We start from the raw sequence: 25271 nt of genomic DNA on the forward strand, positions 1-25271 counted from the left end.
AGGTCCTCAGCATTTGCCCTTATTTGAGCCTAAGAGTAGACACAGGTTCTCACCAGGACCTCATCCAGGGCTAAGAATAAAGGGAGTGTTAGCTCATGCTATGTACATTTTGGACTCTGGAGATACATTCCTATTTTCATGTGTTTGGAAAAACAGCAACTAGTCTAACACACTGCGCTCCATCTTCCTCCCATCAGTGCTAAGCAGGTGAGGGCTGCTCATACCAAAATCGCTTTCTTCTGTATTTGCACCCAGTTGCCCCTTCTGCCCCCCAGCATTTGTTTTAGTCTCCCCAAGTGACCTTGCACGTGACCTTGCTCTGTTGCCCTGCTGTCCTATTCTCAGTTCCCAGAAGTCCATCAGATATCTGATCTTGGCCTCCCTGGGGCTGTTAATCCCCTCTGGATCCACAAAACACCTGGTGCTACTGAGGAGTTACTAATCATCCTCTTCCAGCTTTGAGTGGGTGCCAAAGCCTTGAAGCTCAAAATAAATTACACAGAGACTAAAGAGCAGCAGGAAGGCCTGAGATGTGGATGGGATAGACACTCACTCTCTCCATGGCCCCAGATCCTTTCCAGAAATACCACGGGTCTCTGCAGCTCTCCTAACATCTTTCAGAGATGCCCCTGCCTTCTCAAACTGCACCCCATCTTTCTCATGACCTACACTGGCATCCCCGTGGGACCATGAGAAAATCTGGCTTCCATACTAGTCTCTGACACCAACTAGCTAGCTTTTGAGCAAAATGCTTAACTTCTTTGGACTTCCAAGTTCTGAAATAAACAAGAGGGTTGGGCATAATTCACATAGATGTCTTTTTGGCTCTTAACAGCCTCTGAATTAATAACCAGGATGAGTAGGGCTGGCTTGGCTTAAGGGAGGCAGCCCTCCACTCACTGCCTAGAAGACTAGATGGAGGAGGGCTTCTGATCACAGCCTCCTGATAGGGATGCAGAGCTCACTTCTGAGGGGTTGCCCAGGGATAGTGATAGAAATTTTGCAGTTCCTGGAACAACATGGGCATACTCTGCCAGCCGGGTGGGAAGACCTGAATGACTCAGCTCCTAGGTTCCAGGAAACCTCCAAAGTGGCCTCAAAACAGCCTGTGACTCCACCGAATTCTCCTATTGAGTTGACTGAGGAAAAAATTACACCTTAACTATAAGATTATTAACCAAGAGCTGTTTAAACTGTTGGTTAAGCCCTCACCTGCTTAAATATCTACGTTTAACCTCCTTGTAGATTACTCCAGGGACAACACATTAACTTTGTTGTAACTTGAATCTGATTACAACACCAAACTTGAATGCTCAGCCAATGCTCACTGTTCTCCTCGTAGAAGGTAGTCTTCAATTTCTGTTATAAAATAGGGCAGTAATGGCGGCTGTGTGTTAAAGTGGGTAGAACCCAAGCAGAGCACAGTGGCACATGTGGGAGACTGAGGCAGGATAAGTCTAAGTTCAAGGCCAGCCTGGGCAACTTAGTGAGACTCTATCTCAAAATTTAAAAAAAAAGAAAAGTGGGCGGGGGGTGGCGCCTGGAGATGTGGCTCAGTGGTAAAGTCCCCCTAGGTTCAATTCTAAGTACCTCCCAGCCCCAAAGTATGAAGAACCTAAAAGCTTCCCTTATGCCTTTGTCCTCAACATGGGAGAGAATTAGGAGAAGCACTAATATGTGGAGTGCAAATTCTCAGTTTTCCGAATTCTTAATTTATGTATCCCAGAGTAAAATGAGTCTCCCATCTTCCACTTTTTCTCTTTCCCCTCTTCCTCCTCCCACAGGGGTGGGATAAGGAGGTTAAAGTAAACACCTTGGGTCTCCTTTCCTTGCTTCCTCAGCATCACACCACAGGGGCTGTGCCAGATGCTTTTATCTCCGTTATGTCTCAGAATTCTCAGAGTGACTTGAGAAATCGTCAATATTTATGTTTCACAAATGAGAAAACAAATAGCTGACAGATCGGGTTGGAAATTTGAAGAACCAGGCTTCTAACACCCTTTTATCTGACTCAAAATTTCATGTGTTCCTCTAAACCTTGATCTTCCAGGGTGCTCTGCCAGAGGGCGGTTTCAGGACAGATGGAGAGTTGTGCTGATGGACCTTGACTGGTCCAGTACTGGACAGCAGCACTTGGGTTTCTCCTAACAGTTTGAGAGATGGAGCTGCAATTTCAGATCTTGGTTCCCCACCCTTGAATGCTGGCAGAACACCTGCTGATGTTTTGTAAGAACTGTAGCCAGGGCCTCTCCCCATCCCACAAGCTCTTCACACTCTGGTTTGTTTAGAGATTTCCCTTCTGAGTGAGTCAAAGGAAAATGCCTCCCACTTTTGAGCATCTTAACATTTCTAATTTCCTTTATGTTCTTGTAGGATGCATCACAAGTTTCCCCTCAATTCTCCAAGCAGGCCTTTGTCTTTGTTCATATCTTTCTGGAAACTAAGCTCGCTTCCACATCCTGAGGGATGTTCCCTCTGAAGTCACCAAAGACCTCTTTTGGTCTTCAGCTGAATGGCTTCCCTCCTCTCCTTTCCCTAGGTTGGTGCAATAGTCTGCTCTTGCATGTCTCAAACAGAAGCTTTGAGGACACGAGCATTCCTAAAAATTTTCATTTTATACTTCATGCCCTCAGATTTTATTGTTTGATTGGCTTCTTTCCCTTTAGGAATCAATTTTATAACAAAAACTTTTGTAACTCAGGCCTCTGTTTTCTCATCTCATTGTGAATGTTGAATGGATTGGGAGCTCTTAACCTGGTGGTCCATGGACAAGTTGGGCGTTCCCAGGTGGGCTCAGGTGGGAGCCCCTGGGAACTTTCCACAGAACTGTGTGTGCCAGCCTCCTCCCCACTACACTGGCCTGGAATCCTCAGAGGTTCTAAGATGCAGAAAAAATTACAAATCACTGAGACAGATGATCTTCAAAGATTTTTTTTTTCAACTCAGAATTCCTATGAGGCTTGCATACGAACTGCAGAAACTCTCAAAAACCAAGGCTAGCTATTTGTCAGCAATGGTGCTTCTGTTGTGGGGAACCTTGGTAAATATTTGATATGCTTGTAATGGAGACTTCCAAGATGATCTTCCCCTTTACTTTCTTGACTGATGGTTCTAAACCCTGTTGGCCAAAATTATTGGCCAACAAAATCCAAGAACTTGGTTGATGATTCTGAACTCCTGGGTATTGTATATGTGTTGTTTGATTTTTTGGTTTGTTTGTTTTGTTTTTATCCAATTAACTAAGTTGCTTTACCTATAATTTCAACCACACAGGAGGCTGAAGACAGGAGGATAGTAAGCCTCAGCAATTTAGCAAGTCCCTCAAAAACTTACTGAGACTCTGTTTCTCAAAAAATAAATAAATTAATTAAAAGGGCTGGGGATGTAACTCAGTGGTAAAGTACCCCTAGGTTCAATCCCCAATACCAAACAAAACTACAGTACTCTCTCTTCCTGAGAGTCTGCAGGTTTATAATAAACCCCTAACTTGGAATTTTGTATGTGTTCTTTTCTCATTTCAATTGAAATTCATATAGAATTTTCACCTAGTCACAAAATAGCAAAGCCAAAAGGAACTTCAGTTCTCTCATCTGAATCTTTTGTTTATGAACAAGGAAATTGCCAGGAAGAGAAATGACTCATTCAAAGACACTCAGCAGGCTAATGGCAGAGCTGGAGTGACCCTGATTTTCAATCCAGTGCTCTTCCCAACCCATCTTAGAGACCCTTGCACTTCATTTACCAGCTTCTGCTGTCCTGAAAACATGAGCAGCCAGCCCAGTGTGAAACAGTAAGGAGTGAAGTCAAACCATCTTACTGGAAGAGTTTATGAATCTGCAGCGTTGGGGTGAGCAGCACAGCAGTAACTGTGTGGCAAAGTTCCCCAGGACCACAAGGAAGATGACTCGAGCATGCACTGTGGGGAGGTGCTGCTGGTGAACATCAGAGGTGCCCTCAAAGCTCTGGTCCCAGGCTCTCTCCCAGATGGCCCCTATACTTCCCTACACCAGGAACACACACTCTCCACGTACAACTTTTCATTCCTATGTCTGGGCCTTTGCTCAGGCATTTGCCTTGGATGACACCCTTGTGCTGTACCTATGGGGAAACTGCCTACTCTCTAGGATCAGATCAAATGTTCTTTTTCTCATAAAGTCTTTCCAGACAACCCTCTTGCCCCTCCTGCTGCTTAAAATCTCTCTCCATCTTGATTTTTCAGAGTATACTATCTGGGACTCTCTTTCTTGTTCACATTATAATTATCTGTGCACAGATCTTACTCTTTGAGGCCACATCATAAACTCTTTTAGTTGTGGTCCGCCAAGTTTTGTCTTTTCTTTCAATCAAGAGATATTTACTGAGCACCTTCTAGATATCAGGGGCCACAGTCCCTGACTTTTGGGCTTTAATACTGTATAGGGACACAACAAACAAAGGGGCAAGTATAAGAGTTGAAGAGTGCTCACATAGGTCAGTGCAGGGGCTGGGTCAGTGCAGGGGCTGGGTCAGTGCAAAGTCAGAGCCCTGGGACCAGTCGTGCAGGTGTTGGGGGAGGTCATCAGGGACAGCTTCCAGGAAGAAATCACATCTAAATGAAACATGAAGGATAGGTGGGAAGGATCTAGGCAAACAGGCTGGAGGCTTAGAAAGATGAGGCTTGTCATCTCAATGGCCAGATCACAGGGAGCCTTCTGAGGCCAGGAAGGAGGAGGGACTTCTCTGAGAGCAATGGGAAAGCCCTGATGATGTTCATCCCTCTCAATCTCTGGAAGCACTTAGCACACTGCCTGGAACACACTAGAAGCTCGAAATAAAGAGCAAATATGATGATATTTCAGACTATCTTTTCCTTTAAGTCTCTCAGGCAAATTTTTCTTGATTTATTAGTCAGATACTCAACCTAGGTCCCCAATATTTAGAATAGAACGGAACTTGTGGTTTAGCAAGGTGAATAGTGGCTAGCAATTTTCTTGACTCACAACCTTGTCTGGAATGCATTTATCCAAACAAGTGACACGGCCTGAGGTCACATCATCCTCATGGGAACAGTTGTCAGGTAAGCCTTTTCCATCTTTAGCTTGTCTGTCACACAAATACAGCCCAAGGGGCAGGAGTCCCTTGTGAAGGCCCCATTTCCAGGGTTGCCACAGGACAGAAGGTGAGAGCAGCTGAGAGAGAGAGGTGTGTGTGGGCAGCTGCTCTTTCCACAGAGTGCAAGCCCAGGGCCTATACTCAGGCACCCACAGAGAGGGGCTGTGCCAGGAGAACGGGAGGAAGGTGAGAGGAAGTGGTACTCTTGGGGTCTGAAGGACCACCAGGGAAAGAAAACCAATTTTTAACAAGCCTGGCTCTCCATCAGCATAATCTCCACTCCTGTCCATTAGGAAGCAGGAAGTGTATACCCCGAACCTCACCGGGGCTCCGGCACTGTGCGCACTTCCTGTACACACTGCATCCTGGAATTGGGCCGTCATGATGACTCAGTACTGATGACAGGAGCGTCCAGGCACCTTAGATCAACATGCATGTTGCTCCTGTGTCTAAGACATTTAATTCTCTTCAAATGGCCACCTCACCACCCCTCAACCAGGCACACATTTTTCTTTTTTGTACACACATTCCAGGGACACCTGTTCAGGGATCAGGACAAACCTCTGCTAGGTACTGTTTTTTATCCCACATTCCCACACTGGGGGATGGGGAAACCATATATGGCAAAGGCAGTGGGAGCCTTTAGCACCTGCCAAGCATCCAAGTTACATTCACCACTTCATACTACCACAGAGGGACTGTTTCCATTCCTGCTTTTGCACATGGGAAAAGTGTAGCTTTGGGAATGGCAGGTAAGTAAGTGGCTTGATAGCAAGAGGCTAAGCTGATTCTGATAAACTATGTGCTTTCCCTCAGTGATTCCCACTCCCCCCACACCCAGGCCTGTGGGCACACACGCATCAGGCCAGGTCTGGCCTAGTATATCTCAGGTATCTGTGCTCCTGCTACTGTCCTGTTAACCTGGCTGTGCCCACGAGTCTCCCTGAACACAGGCTCCTCAAGAGCAGGGATTAATGACATCTGGACCCTTCCTAGAAGCTGGCACCAGCAGGCCTTGAATTAATGCTCTCGACAAAACTTCAAAGGGAAACTGAGATGCAGGTCTGAGGGTTGAGCAGTTTACTATGGGCATCGCATACAACAGATATCTATATAAGTGACTTACATCTTCAGGAAGCCATCCAGTTCTAAAGAGGTTCTAGAATGTTCTCAGTTCTAGAAGCAGTTATAGATCCTCCAAGATGGTAACTCTACAGCTTCCCTTGACAAAGTGACAGCCATGTTCCCAGGCTTTGTGCTTAGCACTCACATGCATTATTTCAAGGAATCTTCTCAACCACTCTATGAAGTAGGTGTTACCTTCCTTTTACAAAGGAGGAAACTGAGTCTCCGAGAGGGTAAGTGATTCCTATCATTACATGGTAACAGGGAGCTGGTACTCAAACATGGCTACTTTGGAGAAGTTGCCCAAGGTCTTTGACTTCCTGGGTAGGAAATGACATAGCCAAAATTAGAATTGTAATCAGTCTGGTTGCCAAGTTCATTTCCCATCAAGAAATTGTCAGCCCTCAAAACATCCTAAGGCCACTTTGGTGTCTAAACTCTGAAATCCTTGTAGTTGACTCAGAGAGATAATGAGAAAGTTACTAAAGAACCTTGTATGTCCCCTCAGTGACCCCAAGCCCAGCAAGGGGGCCCTGCATGCTCCTCCCCAGAACCAAAATGCCTTTGTTCTTGTGAACAAGGCCGTGTGCTCTCACACAAACACAAGACAGGACAGAGACCCGACAAAAACCGAGCACTAGCAGCGCACCACGGGTTATGGAAACAAAGTGCAGCTCACAAAAACCAAACCGCAACATACCACACTGAAGCCTGGTGTTCTCAGCTGTTAGTCAGAGCAAACCAAGGACAAGCTCCAAAGAACGAATGAGACCTGAGGAAGGCCCTCCTTCTTACAGGCTTTCATACCAGGCCAATGGGTGCCCTATGCGAGGGTACTTCTGAATCACCTCAAGAGGCCAGAGTACCACCTGACCTTTCCCTCCAATGGTTCCCAGCCCTGACACCATGACTGGTGTCACCTGTATTCCCTTGGCCATCTCTTTGCTCCTAAGGCAAGCAAATGGGTCTCACAGACATCTACTTGGCCTTAGTCGATGGGCCAAGGGTGAGATGTGCAGCCCACCCTGCCAAGCAAGATGCCAAGGGCACCCCCATCATGCTGCAGGCCTACCTGGCTCAGACCACTCTGAGCAGCTTTCCTCTCAGCCTCGCCACCTCTACGCAGCTCTGTCTGCCCAGCCTCCCTTCCTGGAAAAGGGCTACCCAGAGGCTTGCTGGGCCGGCTCTCCTCAGGGGTGTTGAGATCTGAGAGTCTCTGTTCAGTACTCAGGCACCTGACCACATCTGAAGGTTTCAAGCAGCTCTTCTTAGAGATCTTGGGTCCACCAGGGCATCTCTCACCTGCCTGGCTCTCTGCTCTCCTTTCATATTGTCCGTTCTCTTCTCTCCAGGGCTGCCTCTTGCTCTGGCTGCTAAAGGCACCGCTAAGCTCCGAGATGACCCTATCAGAGCCCCCAAGCAGTGGCTGGGAGAAGCTATCTTGGCGGATGCCTGATGGTGACATGTAGATACCACCATCTCCATTGATGTGAAGGGGGACCTGGGCACTGGCGACCAGCGTGTAGGCTTTGTTGGGAGGAGGCAGGGCCAGAGGGGGGCCCACTGAGTGTGGAGTGGAGCGATCCAGCCAACTTGACTGAGGGAGGCTGAGAGGCAGGGAGGGACGGGCCCTCACCGACAAGGCGAGGTGGTCTGTGTCATAGATAGAAGCCTCTGGCAGAGGAGGCAAGGGTGGGGTCAGGGCCAGAGACCGCCTGCTCGGGACCCCTACAGTCAGCGAGATCCACTCAGAGGTGATGGCGTGCATCTCAGGGGATAGGGCCCGGCGGGTGTGGGGCAGAGATGAGGGGGCTGGCATGATGAGCTTGCTGTGACTGGGATACTTGAAAAGAAAAGGAGAGAGAAGAAAACAAAAGAAAGAAGCAAAAGGTACAAATGTCAGCATAAAGAGAATGGAGGAAAATAATCACTAGGTACATAAAGAGGAATGAAATGGAGAGGATGAGCAGGACACTCTGGTGCCCCAAAAGGAAATCACCTGGTGAGATTTGAGAGAAACTGGGGTGCAGGATGTGAGTGTGCAGAGCTGTGTGTAGGTGGGGTGGAAGGAAGAGGCAAGTGGCAGAGATGGGAGAGGTTCCCATCAGACAGTTTCGGTGGCACCAGCCTGCTCTGCAGAACTGGATTAAAACACACACACTGGAAGCTACCCCATCCCAGCCACCCCGTCATCTGCAACCAGAGCTCTGACCCAGAACTGTGGGAAAAGGTGGCCCACCCCTGTCCTGGCTCTTCCTTGGGTTTTTCTTCTCCCTAGGGGGCTCAGCAGAGTCTTTCTGAAAGGAGCATGGGTAGTGGGGTCATTTTGTTTTATGGTCACTTTTGACTACAGTCAAGTGAAAAACCCGACTGAGTTCTCCACATTCTCACAGAGCAGAATACTCTGCTTCAGTCTCACACTGTCCCATAGGAGATGGCAGGATGCGCATCTCACTGTGCAGGCAGCCCATCTGATGCCTTGTACCATAAGCCCTCAGCTGGGGCCAGTGACAAGTAAGTGACAGAGGAGGAAATGTTTGGAGGGCTAGAGGAAAAAGAGGCACCATTGTAGCATCAGCCAGGTCCCCCAGTCCTCCGGCCATCGTCCCTATAACTTACACAGGTATGGTCAGTTTGTTCCACAGGATGTCACTCCACATGCCTCTCTTGAACTCAAAGTTATGATTTTTTTTTCTTGCTTTGGAAAGAGGACATGGGTTTGGAATACCTCATACTGTTAAACAAGTATGTTCATAATTAGTGTTCAGAACAGCAAACATCTTACTATGCCCATCTTACTTCCTCCCAGGCCGGTGTAGACCAACAACCTGTAAGTTCCTTTTCCAACCTGGTGCCAGTGAATTCTTGCATTACTGCAGATCTGGTTTACATGTCTGGGGATGAGACAAACTTTGCCTCTCTCAAACTTTGTCTTCTGCAAGCCAATATTGACTGACAGGATAACTGAGAGAACCACCCCAGGCCACGGGATTAATGATCTACCAGTTATGGTTTCCATACCACCAGCTTCAACCAGGATAGACCAACTGATAAAGTCTCTCATTTTCCCTACTCACCTTATCCCCACAGAATTATCTTTAGCCCTTCCTTTTCCCCTGAGATTATATTTCTCCTACCACGTGCTGGGGAAATGCCACTTATATGCACAAAACCAAACTCCATTCTACAGTCTACATTGTCGCAGACAGTTCATAATCACAGTGCCTGAGAGCCCTCCTGCAGGGGCCATGTGCCATTGGCACTATAGAGCATAGAAACATGTGTTGAGAAGGAAACCCAGTGACGAGAAGAGTAGATACCTGCGGGCTCGCAGTGGCACTGCGACTTGGGGAGGAGGAGTAAGGCAGGTCGATGTAATCCACAGGGTTTTTCACCAGCGGCCGTTTGATCACATCCACGTAGGTAATGGGAAAGATGCCTTGTCGGGATGTCCCTGGAATCCTCCCTTCATACCAGTTCTCATCCACTTGTCGAAGCAGTGTGATCCTCTCACCCTACAAGACACAGAAAGATGAGGGTCCTAGTCACGCCTCACCACATCTGAGGCCCCTGCCTGTACTGTCCTGCTTCATTTAGCACATCGTTTGCTCAGGAGAAATGGCCCCTGCTGGATCTGATGGAGTTAACATCACTGGCTAGGGATGCCCCAGCAGTGGAGCTACTTGAATGCTAGGAAGTTAAACTAGATCCTCAAGTCTTTACCGAAGTAAAAGGAGATCAGATTCATGCCCCCAAGCTGGAAGGCAAACATGGTGTTTTTGACTCATTTGAAGCAAAATGAACAGGGACTCGATTTTTCTCTCCCTTTTTATAAATTTATTTTCCATGTATTATTGCAGAAAAATAATATTTAATAATTTAATTTAATAATAAAATTATCACACAAATAAATACCAAGAAGAAAACAATCATCACCCATTATACCAGAAGTTGGGGAGTAACTATTGTTAATATTTTGTTTTATATGATTTTCCAGATTTAACTCTATGCATGTGAAGTAGACTTGTCCATATTTTTTTTCCATGAAAATCGAATTTTCTCTGTATTTCCCTTTTTCTATTTGCGTTTTTTATACTTAACTATACACAGTGAACTTCCTTGTTTCTAAAGAAACATAATTCTATATTTTTAATAGTGTTGCACACCCTAATGGACCAATTCAGGGTCTTCTTTTGTATACATAAAACAATTTAATTACTGACCCCCTATTATGGGCAAATAAGTTGCTTCCAGAGTTTTTCCTGTATAAGTTTTTAACTGTATAAGACAGTTCATCTGTTTATGAGCCATCTGCTCAGTTCCCTATATCCCCAAGAAAATTTGTAACTTTAATAACTTTAGCAATCAGAGAATTTTGAAATGTAGGAGTATTTCAATTTCTGGGAAAGAGAGTTCTTTGCACAGAATAATTATGTTCATAATAAGCATGTTGAGCTCCTTGAAGGCAACTAACGGCATCTCCTATTTACTGAGCCCTGACCAGATGCTACATGTCTCACTGGTGGTTTCACAAATGTTGTTTCATTTAAGCCTCTTACAACCACTCCCAGAGAGGGCCATTTATCTTCTTCTTTTTCTTTGTTCCATGAGGCAACAAACTGCACAGCTGATAACCTGTGAATTTTGGCTTCAAAGCTTTTCAAACCCTTCTGGTACCAGTGGACTTCTTTTCCCCACTAGGCCTGTTTACTTATCCTAAATCTCATCACCAACATAGTGTTCAACACAGCATTAGGCGCCAACTAGATGTTAAACAGTTTATTAAAAAAAAAGTCTAAAGTTCTAGAAATACTGTTAGTGAACTCAATGTAGTTAAATCCCGACTAGAGTATATTTTAAAAATACCTCATCTCAGAAAATTATCTGTCCTTAGTGCCATTTTTGATCAGCATGCATCTCTTAAGGGTACCGACTGGCACACCACAGCAATGTCACAATGTCACATTCCAATGTCACATTCCTGTCTTAGGTGGAACCATGTAAGACAGTCTCAACATGTGGGCCGGGATGGATGGCTTACCTTTCTGAAGGACATTTCTACTTGTGTATCACCATTGAAGTTAAACTTGGCAATAGCTTCTCCATATTCCAGAACCTGCACAGGCGTCAACTTTTTGGGCTGAGCCTTCTCAGCAGGAGGAAGAAGCTGAGAAAGGAAAAGAGGCAAAAGAGAAAGGGGGGGGGGGAAGAGAAGGAAGAAGGGAAGCAAGAGTAGGAGGAGGGGACAAAACACAGGGACACTGTAAGCAAATGGTGATTTGCACGACTGGGCTTTTCCTTAGGAAGACGAGAGAGGGGCTGTTGTACCTCAATGTAGGTGCGTGGGAAGATTCCCACCCGGCCGTGGTGTTCACCTTCGTACCAGTTCTGGTCAATCTGCTTATAAATGTAAACAATGTCTCCCTTCTGCAGAGGAAGCTCCCTGCCAACAGAGGTTAGGTCATTTTAGCAGAGTTTCAAACGTGCGAGATTAAGACACTTCAGTTTGTTAGCAAAAAGAGACTTCAAGAAGAGCCAAAGGGGACACATTACAGAAGAGGGGGCTCCATATTTGGAAGTGAGAAATGCCCTATTCAGGAAATTATGTCACACTGGGCGTTTTTCCAGTCTTGTGGGGGATGCGTGTTAACATTCAAACTGACTCGCACTTGAAAGTGCTCGGGGGGCCTTATTAGTTTGCTGTGGTTTTCTTCATGCATTTCTTTGTGAGCGCTGTCTAAAAGTTTAGAATACTGACAGCACCACATTGCAATGCAGCCGGAAGTCTTAACTGATGTTTATTCCATTATTCCAAAAGTGTCTCCTCCTGACTCTCTCTGCCACCTCCACTGCCCTCTCCATCCTAGCAAGGCATGCCCGGGTGGCTTTAAGTCATCCTCAATTCATTTATCACATACTGACACCCTTCTATCATTTCATCCATTTAGTCGTCTACCCACCCACTTGTTTCACCATCCATCTCTCTATCATACCATAAAAACGCTCTGAAGTTAGGTAGATCTGGGTTTAAATCCCTGTCTATGATTTACTAGCTTTGGGACTCTAGAAGATCTACTTAATCTTCCTGAGTCACTGTTCCTTTATCTGATGATAACGGCTCACTCAGAGTTGAAGAATGCAGACACAAACTGCAAATGAAACACCATGCACAGCGCCTGCTCTAAAGCTAACATCCATTAAATGTTCATTCCCTGTCTTTTCAACATGAGAAAAGAGATCTTGGAAAGAAAAGTGGATTTACTGCAAGCACTCTTGATGCAATTTTCCACTTTTCCATATCCATCCCTTTGCTTGACTCTATGATAATGATAGTCACATCCAACCAGGGCTTCTTTTTAAATACAATGAGACAAAAAGTAAAATTCTGAACAAAATGAAAACTTAAGAGGATAACAAAAATTGTAATGTGATATTCTTTGAATTAATAAAAAAAAATCTAGATCTTTTTTCATGTGCATCAAACTAACAGGAAGAAAGGTCTCTGTAACATGGAAGGGGTGTGACTGTTTTGCAGTGTGCCCAGAAGTCCCACAGTAAGTGAGAGCTAAACAACAGGCACATCGGGAAAACTTTACACAAAGTCGGCTCTGTGCTGAATAAAAGCACAAGGCAGCCTCTGTGGGTCTTGCAGTGGGGAGAGAGGATCCTGACCCTGAAGAGGCATGTGAAGGGAGTCTGGGGCATTTGCTTCTGTGAGGAGGAAGGCCTCTGGCTACATTTTTGCCCCAGCCCTCCTTAGGGTATCTTGAATTCCCACTCCTTTTAATCCCAAGTGCGGGCACCAAGATGCGACAAGATCCTCAGCATATCCACCCTGCTGGAGGTGTGCAAGCTCTGAAATCTGCTACCCTGAGTGTCTTGCAGCTATGAAGGCAGGTAAGGGCTGAAATGGCCCCACTGTTAAGCAAAGGAGGAGGTCAGCTCGTATGAGATGTGGCCAAGGTGAGATCTGTAGCTGTGGCCAGAGAAGATACACCGCAGCATCCAGGGGCTGCCATTCTTCCTGAACTACGGATCACTCCTCCAGTTCTCAAAGAACCAGGTGGCCAGGTCTGGTAGTAAGAAGGTTTGGGAAACAGTAACATGATACCAGTCTGGAATGTCATTGCGTACATGAGCACAGCACAGGTGCTCAGAAATCCAGTGGGGAAAGAAATCTGGTTAATTTTGTTGATCCAGTGTTCCCTCGGCACACTTTTTTTGAATAAGACATTATAGGGAAAGATAAAACCAAGGGATTGGAGAGCTTAAAAAATAAGACTTTCCATGGACTTGGCTCATCCTTTTTTTTTTTTTTTTCCTAAGTCCTATCGACATTTTTTGGAGGTGGCATGTGATAAAAACACTGAGTCAGGAAAAGGGAGCCAGCTTTCCAGCATTGGCAATATTTTAAATGGTGGCAATTTCCATGGATCTCAGCCTTCTCACCTCTTCTATTTCATAGGTTGCTTAAAGAAAAAAATGTTTTAAATTATGCTATATGCATTTATGAATATTTCATAATAAATTCCACTTTTATATAAAATCATAATGGAAAGTGTATTCATATTGTGTGTGTGTGTGTGTGTGTGTGTGTTGGGTACAGTGTGAGTATTAACTTCTGCTATACTGTGCAAAATGTTTTACAAGTATCATTGTGACATCTTTTTATCCTCATTTTACAGAGGAGGAAACTAAGGGTGGCAGGGATGGATAAATGTAGAGTCACAGAGATGTAAATGGCATAGTCAGGATTTGAACTCAGGACTTCCTGACCCCAAAATCTTTGTAATACATTACACAGCAGCCTTTCAGCGGATGGGCTAAATTTTTTCAGTTCTTTAGAACTGAAAAATACACCAGGCTCGTGCTTAGGCACTAGAGACTGTGGCCTGGTCATTGGTTTTGCGTTGGAGGAGATCAGAACCACGCTGAGCAGCCTCCACACAGTGCTTACTATCGTTCACAGAAGAGACCTCTCCCTCTCATCACCAGGGAGAGGCCTCTCATCGGCAGGGCAGGGGTTGCTGCTGGAAATGATATTTTTGGCTGCCAATGAAAAGTCATGGCCTGTTTCAATCTATAATCAAATATAAAGTTGAAAGTTTCCTTTTGGAACCCAGTCTTTGGTAGCATTTCCCAAATGGTTTTCCATGGAAAACAGAAAAGTTTCCTGTTCTCCTAAATTTAGAAAGCACTAGACTAAATAAGTTTAATTAAGTTTCTTCCTTGAAAGATTTCTAGTTATTAATATGCTAATAGAAAAGCATCTTCTCAGGTGGGGAGAGGTCTAAATCCAGCACACAGTGGGGCCTTCACTCATTTCTGTAACAGGTCCTTCTTTTGAGAAACATCTTACGGAGCCAGTACTCTGAGGAGCACACTCAGATGTGTCTCCTATGGGTCCCCATAGGCCTTTATTTTGGGGGGATGTTATTGTAAAACTACTAAAGTTTGACTCCTAGAGGCTGGTTCTGGTTCCTTCCATAGTAGGGCTGGGGTCAGCTCAAGCTACCACTTCATCAAACAAAGAGAGCTCCTATAGAAGAAGAGGCCAGGTAGCACAGTGCAGAGCCCAGCTCTGGTGCCAGGTCACCTGGGTTGTAATCCTGACTCTATCACTTACCTTCACCTTACAGGACTTCGGCTTCCTCATTTATTCAGTGGGGATAATAGTACCCATCCACAGGGTTTAGTCCCCATTCATATGGGTGAATGAGTTAACATATGCAGTGTATTTTACGCAGAGCCTGGCATGTAAATTACTATTTTAAAAAAATAATTGTTAATCATTTCTCCAACTCTATTCTATAAGTGAACTTCTGTGTTTCCAAGAGGCAGCTAAGAAGACAAATAAATAGAATCAGTGGCACTTACTTTAGTGTCTGCGCTTTAAAGTCAAATTTGGCTCTGGCAGGTCTCATCTAAACATAAGAAACAATAGAAAGTTAAAATAATTATTCACGTGCAATAAAAAGGATGCATTTTCATATGTTTCTAGAAAGCAAAGCAGAAAATTTTTGCCTAACCAGTTCATTCTGGTATAGAAATGTGAGCCAAATTCCTGTGTCTGACCTTGGCAGAACACTAGATGAACACTGAGTCCACTGTATCCTGCATGAGGGTCAGATTTAGGGAAGAGATGGTTTGAAAAGCCTCCAAAGCTTAAGTACTGGACCCCAAAACATGCTGATTGTGGCTATGGAGGGAAAATATTGTCAGCGAGAAATCCCAAGACATTCCTTTTTTGCATTTTTACTCCAGGGGATATTTCTATTTGCCTAACTTAAATTATGATCTGCAAGGGGATGAAGCTCTGATTCACTTCTTATGGCATCTTCAACTCTCTATATTTCTCATGGTCTGTGAGATCATCCCAAAACCAGCCAGAGCAAGCCCTGAGCTCATCCTCCCTCTGCAGACTTCCGCTTCTGCTGGGGTAGCGCTCTCCTCCCAGAGGACCATGCCTGGAAGTGAGCCCCAGCCCCTTCTCCACTTTCTCATCAAATTTGTCAGTAAGTCACGCCTGCCCGCCCTTGGTCCACAACCCCCTTGCTCAGATCTGACCTCTGCTTCCCACTGGCACAAAGCTTCCTTTGACTTCACCTTCCCTTCCCTCTAATCTACTGTCACCCAGGAGCACAAATAGCATTCCTCAAATTCTTCCCCATGACTTTCTTGCTTTGATGTTGGCTTTGGCTCTCAAACTGTCCCTCAGATCACATCTCAATTCTTGACATGGGTTGAGGCCTTTGGGTCACTCCTCCCCACTCTTACCTAACTGCTCTTATCTCTATTACACGCGTCCTGTTTCATTCTGGCAAATCTATCTGCAACATCTCTACTAAGCCCCCGTATCTGCCTGTAATTTCTTCAGCTCCAATTCTAGCAAGAATTTCATCTTTATTATCATTCTTATTTGTATATCTTTCTTCCTCATCTTTAAAAGTAGTTATTTCTTTTTTTTTAAAAAAAAAAAAAGATGATGGGGAATAGAAATCATGTATGTAAACAAGCTATTTCTGGCTTCCAGTGCAATTCTGTGTCCCAGCCATGAGTAGCTCTAACCTCTCTAAACTCGCCAATTGGCATGACCTACTGATCTAGGGGAGCAATGTGATGAAAGTGAAAGTGCATGTCCTCTTCAATATTAGAAGGTATGAAAAGAGCAGAAGGAAAAAAAGAAATACGGAACAGTAGGTGGGAAAAGAAATAGTATGTATGTATGTATGTATGTATGTATGCATTTATGCAGCACTAGGGATTGAACACAGGGGTGCTCTAACACTCCATTATATTCTTGGCTCTTTTTATATTTTTTATTTTGAGACGGGGTCTGGCAAAGTTGCCTATGCTTGTCTGGAATTTGAAACCTCCTGCTTCTGCCCCTCAATTAGCTGGGATTATAGATGTGTGCCATCATGCCTTGTCAAGAAAATGGCATTTAAAAGCTTCATCAAGCTTAGTTTTTTGTTTTTGGGTTTTGTTTTTTTTTTGGTGGGGGGCCAGTGGTACCAAAGATTGAACTTAGAGCCACATCCCAGCCTTATTTTGTATTTTATTTAGAGACAGGTCTCACTGAGTTGCTTAGAGCCTTGCTTTTGCTGAGGCTGGCTTTGAACTCTCAATTCCCCTGCCTCAGCCTCTGTAGCTGCTGGGATTACAGGCATGAGCCAACACATCTGGCTTTAGTTTAGGATTTTAATCCTTTACTGATATGCCCATAATTTTATGTACCTTGAGGCAGGGCCTTGCAGAGATCTTCTTAAGGGTGGTGAATTCTCCACAGGAATGTGGATGTTCTATCCATCTATACACATTCATTATTATAGGCCACCTTATAATCAAGTTAATGCTACACAATTTTAATGCCTATATTTGTGCCTATAGGTAACCAAAGAGTATAATTTAACAGCTGTGCATGAATAAGAAAAGAATGGATATGGGATTAATGATAAATGACAAGGTCACAAGAAGACCCAATGACCAAATCTGTAAGGATAAAAATTTCAGTGATTCCAGAAGAAAAAGGTGGGGGAAGGGGAGGTCCCTGTGTCACCCAGTTGTAGAGCTGTGAGAACATTAAAAAAAATTATACCAAAGCAGCATGTAATCATGTTTGAATGGTAAATAAATTTTGTCAAAATGATATCATGGAACAATTAAATTAATAAAGTTGTACAGGTGTGTGGTCTATAATTTAATTTGTAAATTGGATTAGGTTAATGAGGGCTGGTGACATTTTTTTTTCATTAAAGGGAATTCATATGTTATTTAAGGTTGAGAAATGCTGATGCCATTGAATTCCTAAGAAGTGTATGGGAGTCACCGGTGGCTACACAAAGAAGCGGCTTCCTCTTTACTCTCCTATAGCTCCAGAGACCACACCCATCTTAATCTCTCCGGTTCTCACAGCATTGTGTAACTTACTACAGGAAAGATAACTGTGTATGAGGCAGGCTCTTTCGCTCCCAGCTCCCCAGGAGCACAGACTAAGTCCTGTTCGTGCCTCCCGAGGGTTCTTACACAGAATTACTCCCACCCAAGATCTACTGAGTAAGAACAAAGTGCATCCACACAACACGCCACGCCTGGGACTCGTTGGGTTCTACTTTCTCATGTCTATCAGTCACCTTCCAAGGAGGTGATTCTCAAAATGTGGCTCCTAAATGGACGTCATCAATATTTCCTAAGAACTTGCAAATTCTCGGACCCCATCCGAGAATCAGAAACTCTGCAGATGAGGCCCAGGAATCCTGTATTTTATCAAGTTTCCAGGGGGTTCTGATGCACAAATTTGAGAACTATTGCTCTGGTAGGGAGGTGGGGCCCCTGAGGGAGAATGCCTGCCTCTCTCCGTGGTCATCTACCCGAGCTGTACTTCATTTACATTTGTCACAGGGGTATCTTTGCATGTTCCCATTTGCATCCTCATCCACAGGCAGGAAGGCCTGCACATGAGGGTCAACCCATCACCAGAGCCTTCAGAACAGGGCTATTCCAAGGGGGATCCAGAAGACTCAGGGCTAAGGGACTTCCCTTCCCAGGCAATTGAGTAACATTTTCTTTTTCTCCACACTTTAAAGTCTCCTTTCCCTCCCCAGCTTTCCTTATTTAAATCTGATTACCAGATGCCTTCAATTTCTTAAAAAAAAAAAAAAAAAAGACAAACATCTGTCACTCAAAAGACAGAAAAGATAAAAGCATTAATATTAATCTACTATACTGATAGATTATAAAACTACATATTGCGGATCCCATTCCCCACCTCTCCACCCCAAATCCCAGACACAAATGCTTCCCCCAAACAAGACTATCTTCAGCAGGGCTACTTAAGGGTTAAGTGGCACAGCATAATCTCTTATGCAAGAGGCAGCATTTGGCCAGCACAAGAATTCCAACATATTGACCTTGGTGCAGGAGGCCAAGACCCAGATAAAGTCACTTCAAAGTTTTGTTCTTTGTTCCTATGATAATATTAAGTTTTTGTAATCTTAGAAATGTCAAAATTAAGAGAACAAATGAAATGTCTCTCAGAGAGCTCTCTGACTCTCCATGGGTTTATCTTAACTGCAAAAATCTTCACATTTTAAAAGTCTTCAGTGAGGTGCCTCAGCACCACTGAACAAGCCATACAATTAATACATCTGCACACAAGCTGCAGTATTGTTCTCTGAGATTTTCATAGTAATGTTACTAAATGGGGGGGGGCTTTTGTAAATGGCACAGTATTGCTAACTTTTGTGATATAAGTTGCATTAACCATCTCTTTAAGGAAGACTCTTGCAATTGTTCACACCGTAGCTACCAATGCACATGGCCTCAGGTACACGGTCTCTAAGCAATATACACAGGCAACACAGAATCATGATACAATGCAGCATGGAGAGGACTGGACTTATGAAGGCAGCCGAGGCTCTAAGCATGCATTAGGGGTGTGCGTCAGCAGATCCCGGTCCCACAGCCAGGCATGCTTGAGCATACAGAGCACAGAATGTAATGGGGCTCATGTCCATTCACCAGCCACAAGAGCCAAAGCAAGGCTAAGGGAAGCCAGGATGACAGATGCTGTTTGGAGAACTAAATTGACCTACATAGGGCAATGCTGAAGGGAGGCAAATATTGCTTTGGGTCAAGCAGCAGTTTGAGGCAACCAAAACAGACCTCTGACCCAGATTTCCTTTTTGCAGTATCGTCTATATTGAGGAGGTCCCCAAAGCGCTCATTAGTGATAAACTGATGGTGCGTCGGGATGACGCCCGTGTGGCGTCGAGCTGCAATATCGGCCTCTTCTTGCTCGCGCTTAAGTCGTCTCTGGTCCGCTAAAAGTTTCTGCCATGAAATTGCATAAAATAGGCAGTGAATCATCTGGTCCAGGGCATTAGAAAACTGCCAATGAAAGCAACTAAAGAAGAAGGTGTTGCATGAACCATGAGGAGACTTTAAGGGTCAGATGGCTATAACTACTATGTTCCCATAGTAACCACCCTTCACATTCAGCAGGAAGGAGAGCACACTGCCTAGGAGAAACCTGGGGAGAGCTGGGATCCAGGGAGGATCAATTCCATAAGATCACACTCTCAGCCAAGTCTCCTGCCTTCTGGCAGCAAAGGCCAGGTGACCCAGGGGGCACATCCAGGGCACTGCAAGGATGCTGGGCAGCCATCAATCAGGAAAAGTCAGGCCCACCATCCTTTGGAGTTAGATGTTCATGGGTGCACTCCAGGACCCAGTTTATTTCTATTTTTAAAGACCTTTTAAAACAATCAAACAATGTTGCTTTTTTACCACTTCACTTGGGCACATCCCACAGTAGTTCCCAAGGCAGAACCAGGGCTGGCTGATGACTCCTGTGCACGTTAGGCCTATTAAATCTGCCATAGGATTTCACTACCTTGTAACCAGGTTATTCTGCTGCTTCCTCTTTCGGTTACTCCTATATGTTCTCCACAGAGTGGCACTGCCCAGTTCATAAAATATGGCACCCCTTCTAAGCCAGCCCACTCCTCCCAGGGCACAATTTTTAGGAGCCCTTAGAATATGTATCAAAGACTATGTGATTGACAGCCCCAGTTTTTCTTTTAAGAAAAGTCTAACTTTTTCTTTTTTGTAGTTGTAGATGGACAGCTTGCCGTTATTTTTATGTGATTCTGAGACTTGAACCCAGTGCCTCACACATGCTAGGCAAGAGCTCAGCCCCAGCCCCCCAGTTACATGCTTATAGAACTATTTCTTCATTAGATTAAAATAAAGCTGAGTTTAAGGGAATGATGTAGACTGTGAATATCAAAAATAAGCTAAGAATAATGGTACCTGGGGTTAAAAGAAACAATTTTTTTCTATACTAGGAAAATAGTCATCTCTTTCTATTTTTTGTTTGTTTTTCAGTCCTGGAGATTGAACCCAGAAATGTTCCACCACTGAGATACGTCCCTAGCTCTTTTTAATTTTTTTTTTTATTTAAGAAACAGTATCATAGCCAGGTGTAGTCACACATGCCTGTAATCCCAGCAGCTTGGGAGGCTGAGGCAGGAGAATTGAGAGTTCAAAGCCAGCCTCAGCAACGGAGAGGTGCTAAATAACTCAGTGAGACCCTGTCTCTAAATAAAATACAAAATAGGGCTGGGGATGTAGCTCTGTGGGGTCGAGTACCCCTGAGTTCAATCCCCAGTACCAAAAAAAAAAAAAGGAGAAGGCCCTTTTCATTGAGAGAGAACAAGNAAAAAAAAAAAAAAAAGAAGAAGAAGAAGAAGAAGAAGAAGAAGAAGAAGAAGAAGAAGAAGAAGAAGAAGAAGAAAGGGTATCAATCACAAAGTTGCCCAAGCTGGCCTCAAATTGGAAATCTTCCTATCTCAGCCTCCCTAGTTGCTGGGATTACATGGGTGCACTCCAGGACCCAGTTTATTTCTATTTTTAAAGACCTTTTAAAAATAATCAAGCAATGTTGCTTTTTACCAAATGCCCTCATTGTCTATTGAAATGGCCCAACAGAAAAGACTTTTAATTGTGTCTCCTAAAGCACAACAATCTTACATTTCTAGGATTAATGTCCCTTATAGGAAAGCATTAATTAGGATGGATAATTCTCAGCATGCTCAATAAAACATTAGTTTTCTTCCAGCAGGCAATTAAATACCTCATATGACATCTAGCTCCAAAGGATGGTGGGCCTGACTTTTCTACCAGGTCTACAAATAACAACTCATCAAACAGCTGTGGCATTTCCAGTATTCAGTAAATGGCTATAAAGATTAAATGAGAAAAGAAAGTGCTTTGCAAAGCACAGTACCATGAAAAGAGCACTGGCCCAGGAAACTGGAGCCTTGATTCCTAGTTCTGTCTCTGGTATAAGTTAACTTGCCAGGTGGCCCTGGGTAAGCCACACCTTGCTGTGGTCCTCTCCTGAACAAAACAAGGGAGTTGGCTACATGACCATACTGACGATTCCGGGATGGACATTTTCTGCACTGCCATTATCATCAATGTTAATAATAAAGCATTTGCATGAAGTGGTGCAGACTGACACCCCCACAGCTGGGAGGTGTCAGTTGTTCCTGCAGTGGGCATAGATTCGTGCTTGAGGCTGCCACACACCCTTGTCAAAACCTCTAGTACTGTACCTCTGGTACTGTGGACAAGGTTAAATAATATCAGAGGAAGCGAACATCAGATGGAGTGAAGCTCTCACTCAACCCAGAGCTTAAATGTGACCTCAGTAGATCTATCAGGCCTGTGGTCTAACCACAGAAGCCAAAAAAACATGGGTAAAGACACAAACCATTCCAGGGTCTGTGGGTCAGCATCATTCAGGAAGCAAGCTGCTCACATTCTGTAAGCAACTTATAGTGTAATAACTGTTAAATCAAGTAAGTAAAATATGCCCCCCTGTGTAGCAGGAACAAATTCTACCATAAAACCTTACGCATTGTATACTAGAGTCCCATTACTAGAATGGAATGTCATCTTTCCTCATCACAGCAGTCCAGACCTACGCTTATCTTGTATCTCAGGGGCAGGAAATACTTAACAAAGAGCCTTAGAAATCAATCTGTTGTGCATCCTGATGAACACTCATCATTAGTGAGTTTTGCACTTCCTTATTATAAACAATTCTTTACATCAAATACTTCCCCTTGTCTCCTCCCAGGGGCTGGTACTGAATGCCTAGAGGATGGGGAGAGGAATGGTAATTTCTTTTTGTCTTTAGTCTCACCGTCTGGTAGCAATGATTATGATCATACTTTTCTCCTCAAAGGCAAACTTACCCTAAATCCTTAAGGAACTCCACCTAAACACTAGAGCTGTTCAAGACAGCAACAGAAAAAGGGGAAGGGATAGAGTTGTTAACACACAAACACCCCCGCCCCCCGCCCGCCACTATTTCAAACACATCTTGCATCTTTTAACTCATTAGAGAAAGTAGGTATTGACCCCTTTTCCTGAGAATGTAAAGCCCACAAAGTGTGCAACATAATGCTTTATCATGGCAGAGGCTTAGGATTTTGCCCATTGGGCTGATACACAGGACTACCTCCCCCTACATCCCCCTACATCCCAGGAAGAATGGGCTCTTTCCTACTACTGCACAGAGATTTCAGTCACTCCAAGTAAATATCGACACACTGAAGTTCTTGGCTGGGGCTTACTAGAACTTCTTGGGGCATCTTTTTCCCCCCCTAAGTTAAAGGCAAATTCCTCAAAGTTGATTTTCATTATTATTTTTCATGTTCCTCTTTTTCCTACTGCATTCTTCCCAATTTGAACAATGCTTTGTGACAACAGAGGGATAGGCAGAGCGAGAAACGTGGGTGGACTTCCTCTGAGAATATCAAGGCAGGCATTGGGAGGAGGGCAGAAGAGTGAACTCCAGCTCCCAGCTCAGGAAGCACTGAGAGAAACTGTGAGCAGAGGCTGCTCTGTGCCTCCCGTGCAGCAGTGCTAGCTGGACCAGGTACTTTTAACTGAGTGCCCATGGGGAAACTGATCCCACTTTTTGGAAAAGAGATTAAAGAGGACTGATGGAACCTATAAAAAGTCATTTGCAAAAACCCCAATCTTTGCTTCCATCCACTGGACCACATTACCTCTGATAGGTGTCTAGAATGCTACTTCCTTCATGATTTTCTCTGCACAAGTGTTAGGAGATTTAAAAAGATGAGATTTACCTCTTTATCATCATGACGCCTTCGAATAAATTCTTCTGTAGATTCCAAGTAATCAGCTGGTATAAAATGTCTCGGTGATTCAGAATCTTCAAAACAACAAAGTCGTGTTAAAAAACAGGCAAATGTTTAGTGTGAAACCAGGTCAAGAAAAGATTTCACCTTTCTTTTATTATAAACAAAAGTCCTCATTGATTCACGATCAATAACCAAATTCTGAAGGAAAAAACCTAAACCCACCTCTCCCTCGTGCTTTTAAGGTTTACTTGCAAATAGTTTAATATGAAGAAAACTAACCAGAAGGCAAACGGTGAACAAAAGGAGAAGGCATTCTTTGACTGTCCCTACAAAGAGGCATCGTGCAGGCTCTACGGGGACAAACCGTACACTTACACACACAGGGCCACGGAGAGAGGCTGCCTCTCCAAAAACCACAGGTGGGCTGGGATTGGTGCAAACAGCAAGGGGCTTGAGAGTTCAAATGGGCACATTTCTCAGATGAGCTAATCGGCCAATTTTTCTTTCGAAACACGGTTTGGTGGTTAGTCTAAATGACATGGGAGATCTGTTTTTAAAGAAGTGCAGCCACTACAAGCCATGGTTAATTGCCAAGCAAAACAAACAGAAGCAAAGGACAGAGAAGGAAATGAGCACCAGGGACACACGGGAGGAAGGGGCAGAGCAAGCCATGTGGAGACAGGGAGGTGAGACTGGTCAAACACATAAAATGCCACCTCCACGGGATGGTGCCAGTTCACTTTGTGGGTTGTTGTTCCTGTCCAGGCCATGGTCTGAGTATGGCACAGAGTTCCCGTTATTAATGGCCCTTGGGCTGTCCTCCAGGATCATGGGTCTCTCCTGAGGGGGCTCTGAGCTGCGGCTAAGCCTGGCCATGGCGTGTCGGGAAGACAGGCGGGTGGGAACCAAGGGCTTCCCCCCAGAGGAGGGCTGATCCTGATGGGGCTGACCAGGGAGGTCTGGCTTCTGGCCCACCGGGGAAGGCTGTCTAGGATGGTGCTGAAGGGGCTTTTTCAACCGAAAAGGGAGGGGGCTCATCAGGTAGATGTTTCTGAGCAGGGTGCTCCTGTCCCCTCTGGACTCCGGGCGCCAGTCAGCCTGCCTGGAGGACTGCTGCTGCTCATGCTTCCGGATGGTGGTGAAGCGGGTGTACGAGGCAGGGCAAGTGCCCTTGCACTTGTTGAGACGATGTTTGGGGAAATCTCCATGAACACTGCCCTCTCTGCTGTCATTGGAGACATTTGAACAGCGGTCTATCTCATCTGAGCAGGTGGAGAGGGGCTCAGAAGGCACGAGGCCCCTGAAGCCCAAGGTGTGGTCTGCCATATTGCTACATGTCGGGGAGGAATAGACCACACTGGAGTTCATTCCGTCCACCTCCCTGGGACGGAGCTTGGTTGACTCCAGGAGGGACTCAGCTGAGCGGGCTGAGATCAGTCCACTCCTGGACAGCACAGGCGTCGGGGACTTGCTCAGCCTGCCGGACAGGTCCAGGGACGGCATGGACCGAGACCGCTGAATGAGCTGCTCAAAAGCAGTGATGCGGGAGGAGACAGTATGCTTGGGGATGTGCTCTGAGCCCTCTTGGCTGGACCCCAGCTCCCCCCTGGATAATGCCAGGCCGCTTTTTTCAAAGTGGGAGGCAAGATCCCGTACACTCGAGGAAGAGATGGATCCCAGGGAGAGGCCAGCTCGGTTGATCTGGTGCATGTCCCGATAGAACATGGTGAAGTGCAGCCCAGCCTTTTTGGAGAGAGGGCAGGGCTTCCTGGCACTGGTGCTGTACTCCTGGAGGCTCATGGTGCTGCTGGACTTGCTGTCATAATCCCGCCGGGAGCGCATGAGAAGGTTCTCGATGCTTCCCCCTACCTGGAG

General features: G+C 45.0%; 1 protein-coding gene across 1 annotated transcript in view; it reads right to left on the minus strand.

The window, feature by feature from the left end:
* Positions 1-25271, minus strand: part of Sorbs1 (sorbin and SH3 domain containing 1) — a 118937-nt gene that overhangs the window by 13409 nt on the left and 80257 nt on the right. The window contains 7 exon segments of the mRNA XM_048807048.1: positions 7289-8059; positions 9537-9731; positions 11258-11383; positions 11545-11659; positions 15094-15140; positions 19381-19548; positions 23382-23467. Of these exon segments, the coding sequence (XP_048663005.1) occupies positions 7289-8059; positions 9537-9731; positions 11258-11383; positions 11545-11659; positions 15094-15140; positions 19381-19548; positions 23382-23467 (1508 nt within the window).

Source organism: Marmota marmota, unplaced genomic scaffold (assembly GCF_001458135.2).
Source record: "Marmota marmota marmota unplaced genomic scaffold, marMar, whole genome shotgun sequence".
Taxonomy (NCBI): Eukaryota; Metazoa; Chordata; class Mammalia; order Rodentia; family Sciuridae; genus Marmota; species Marmota marmota.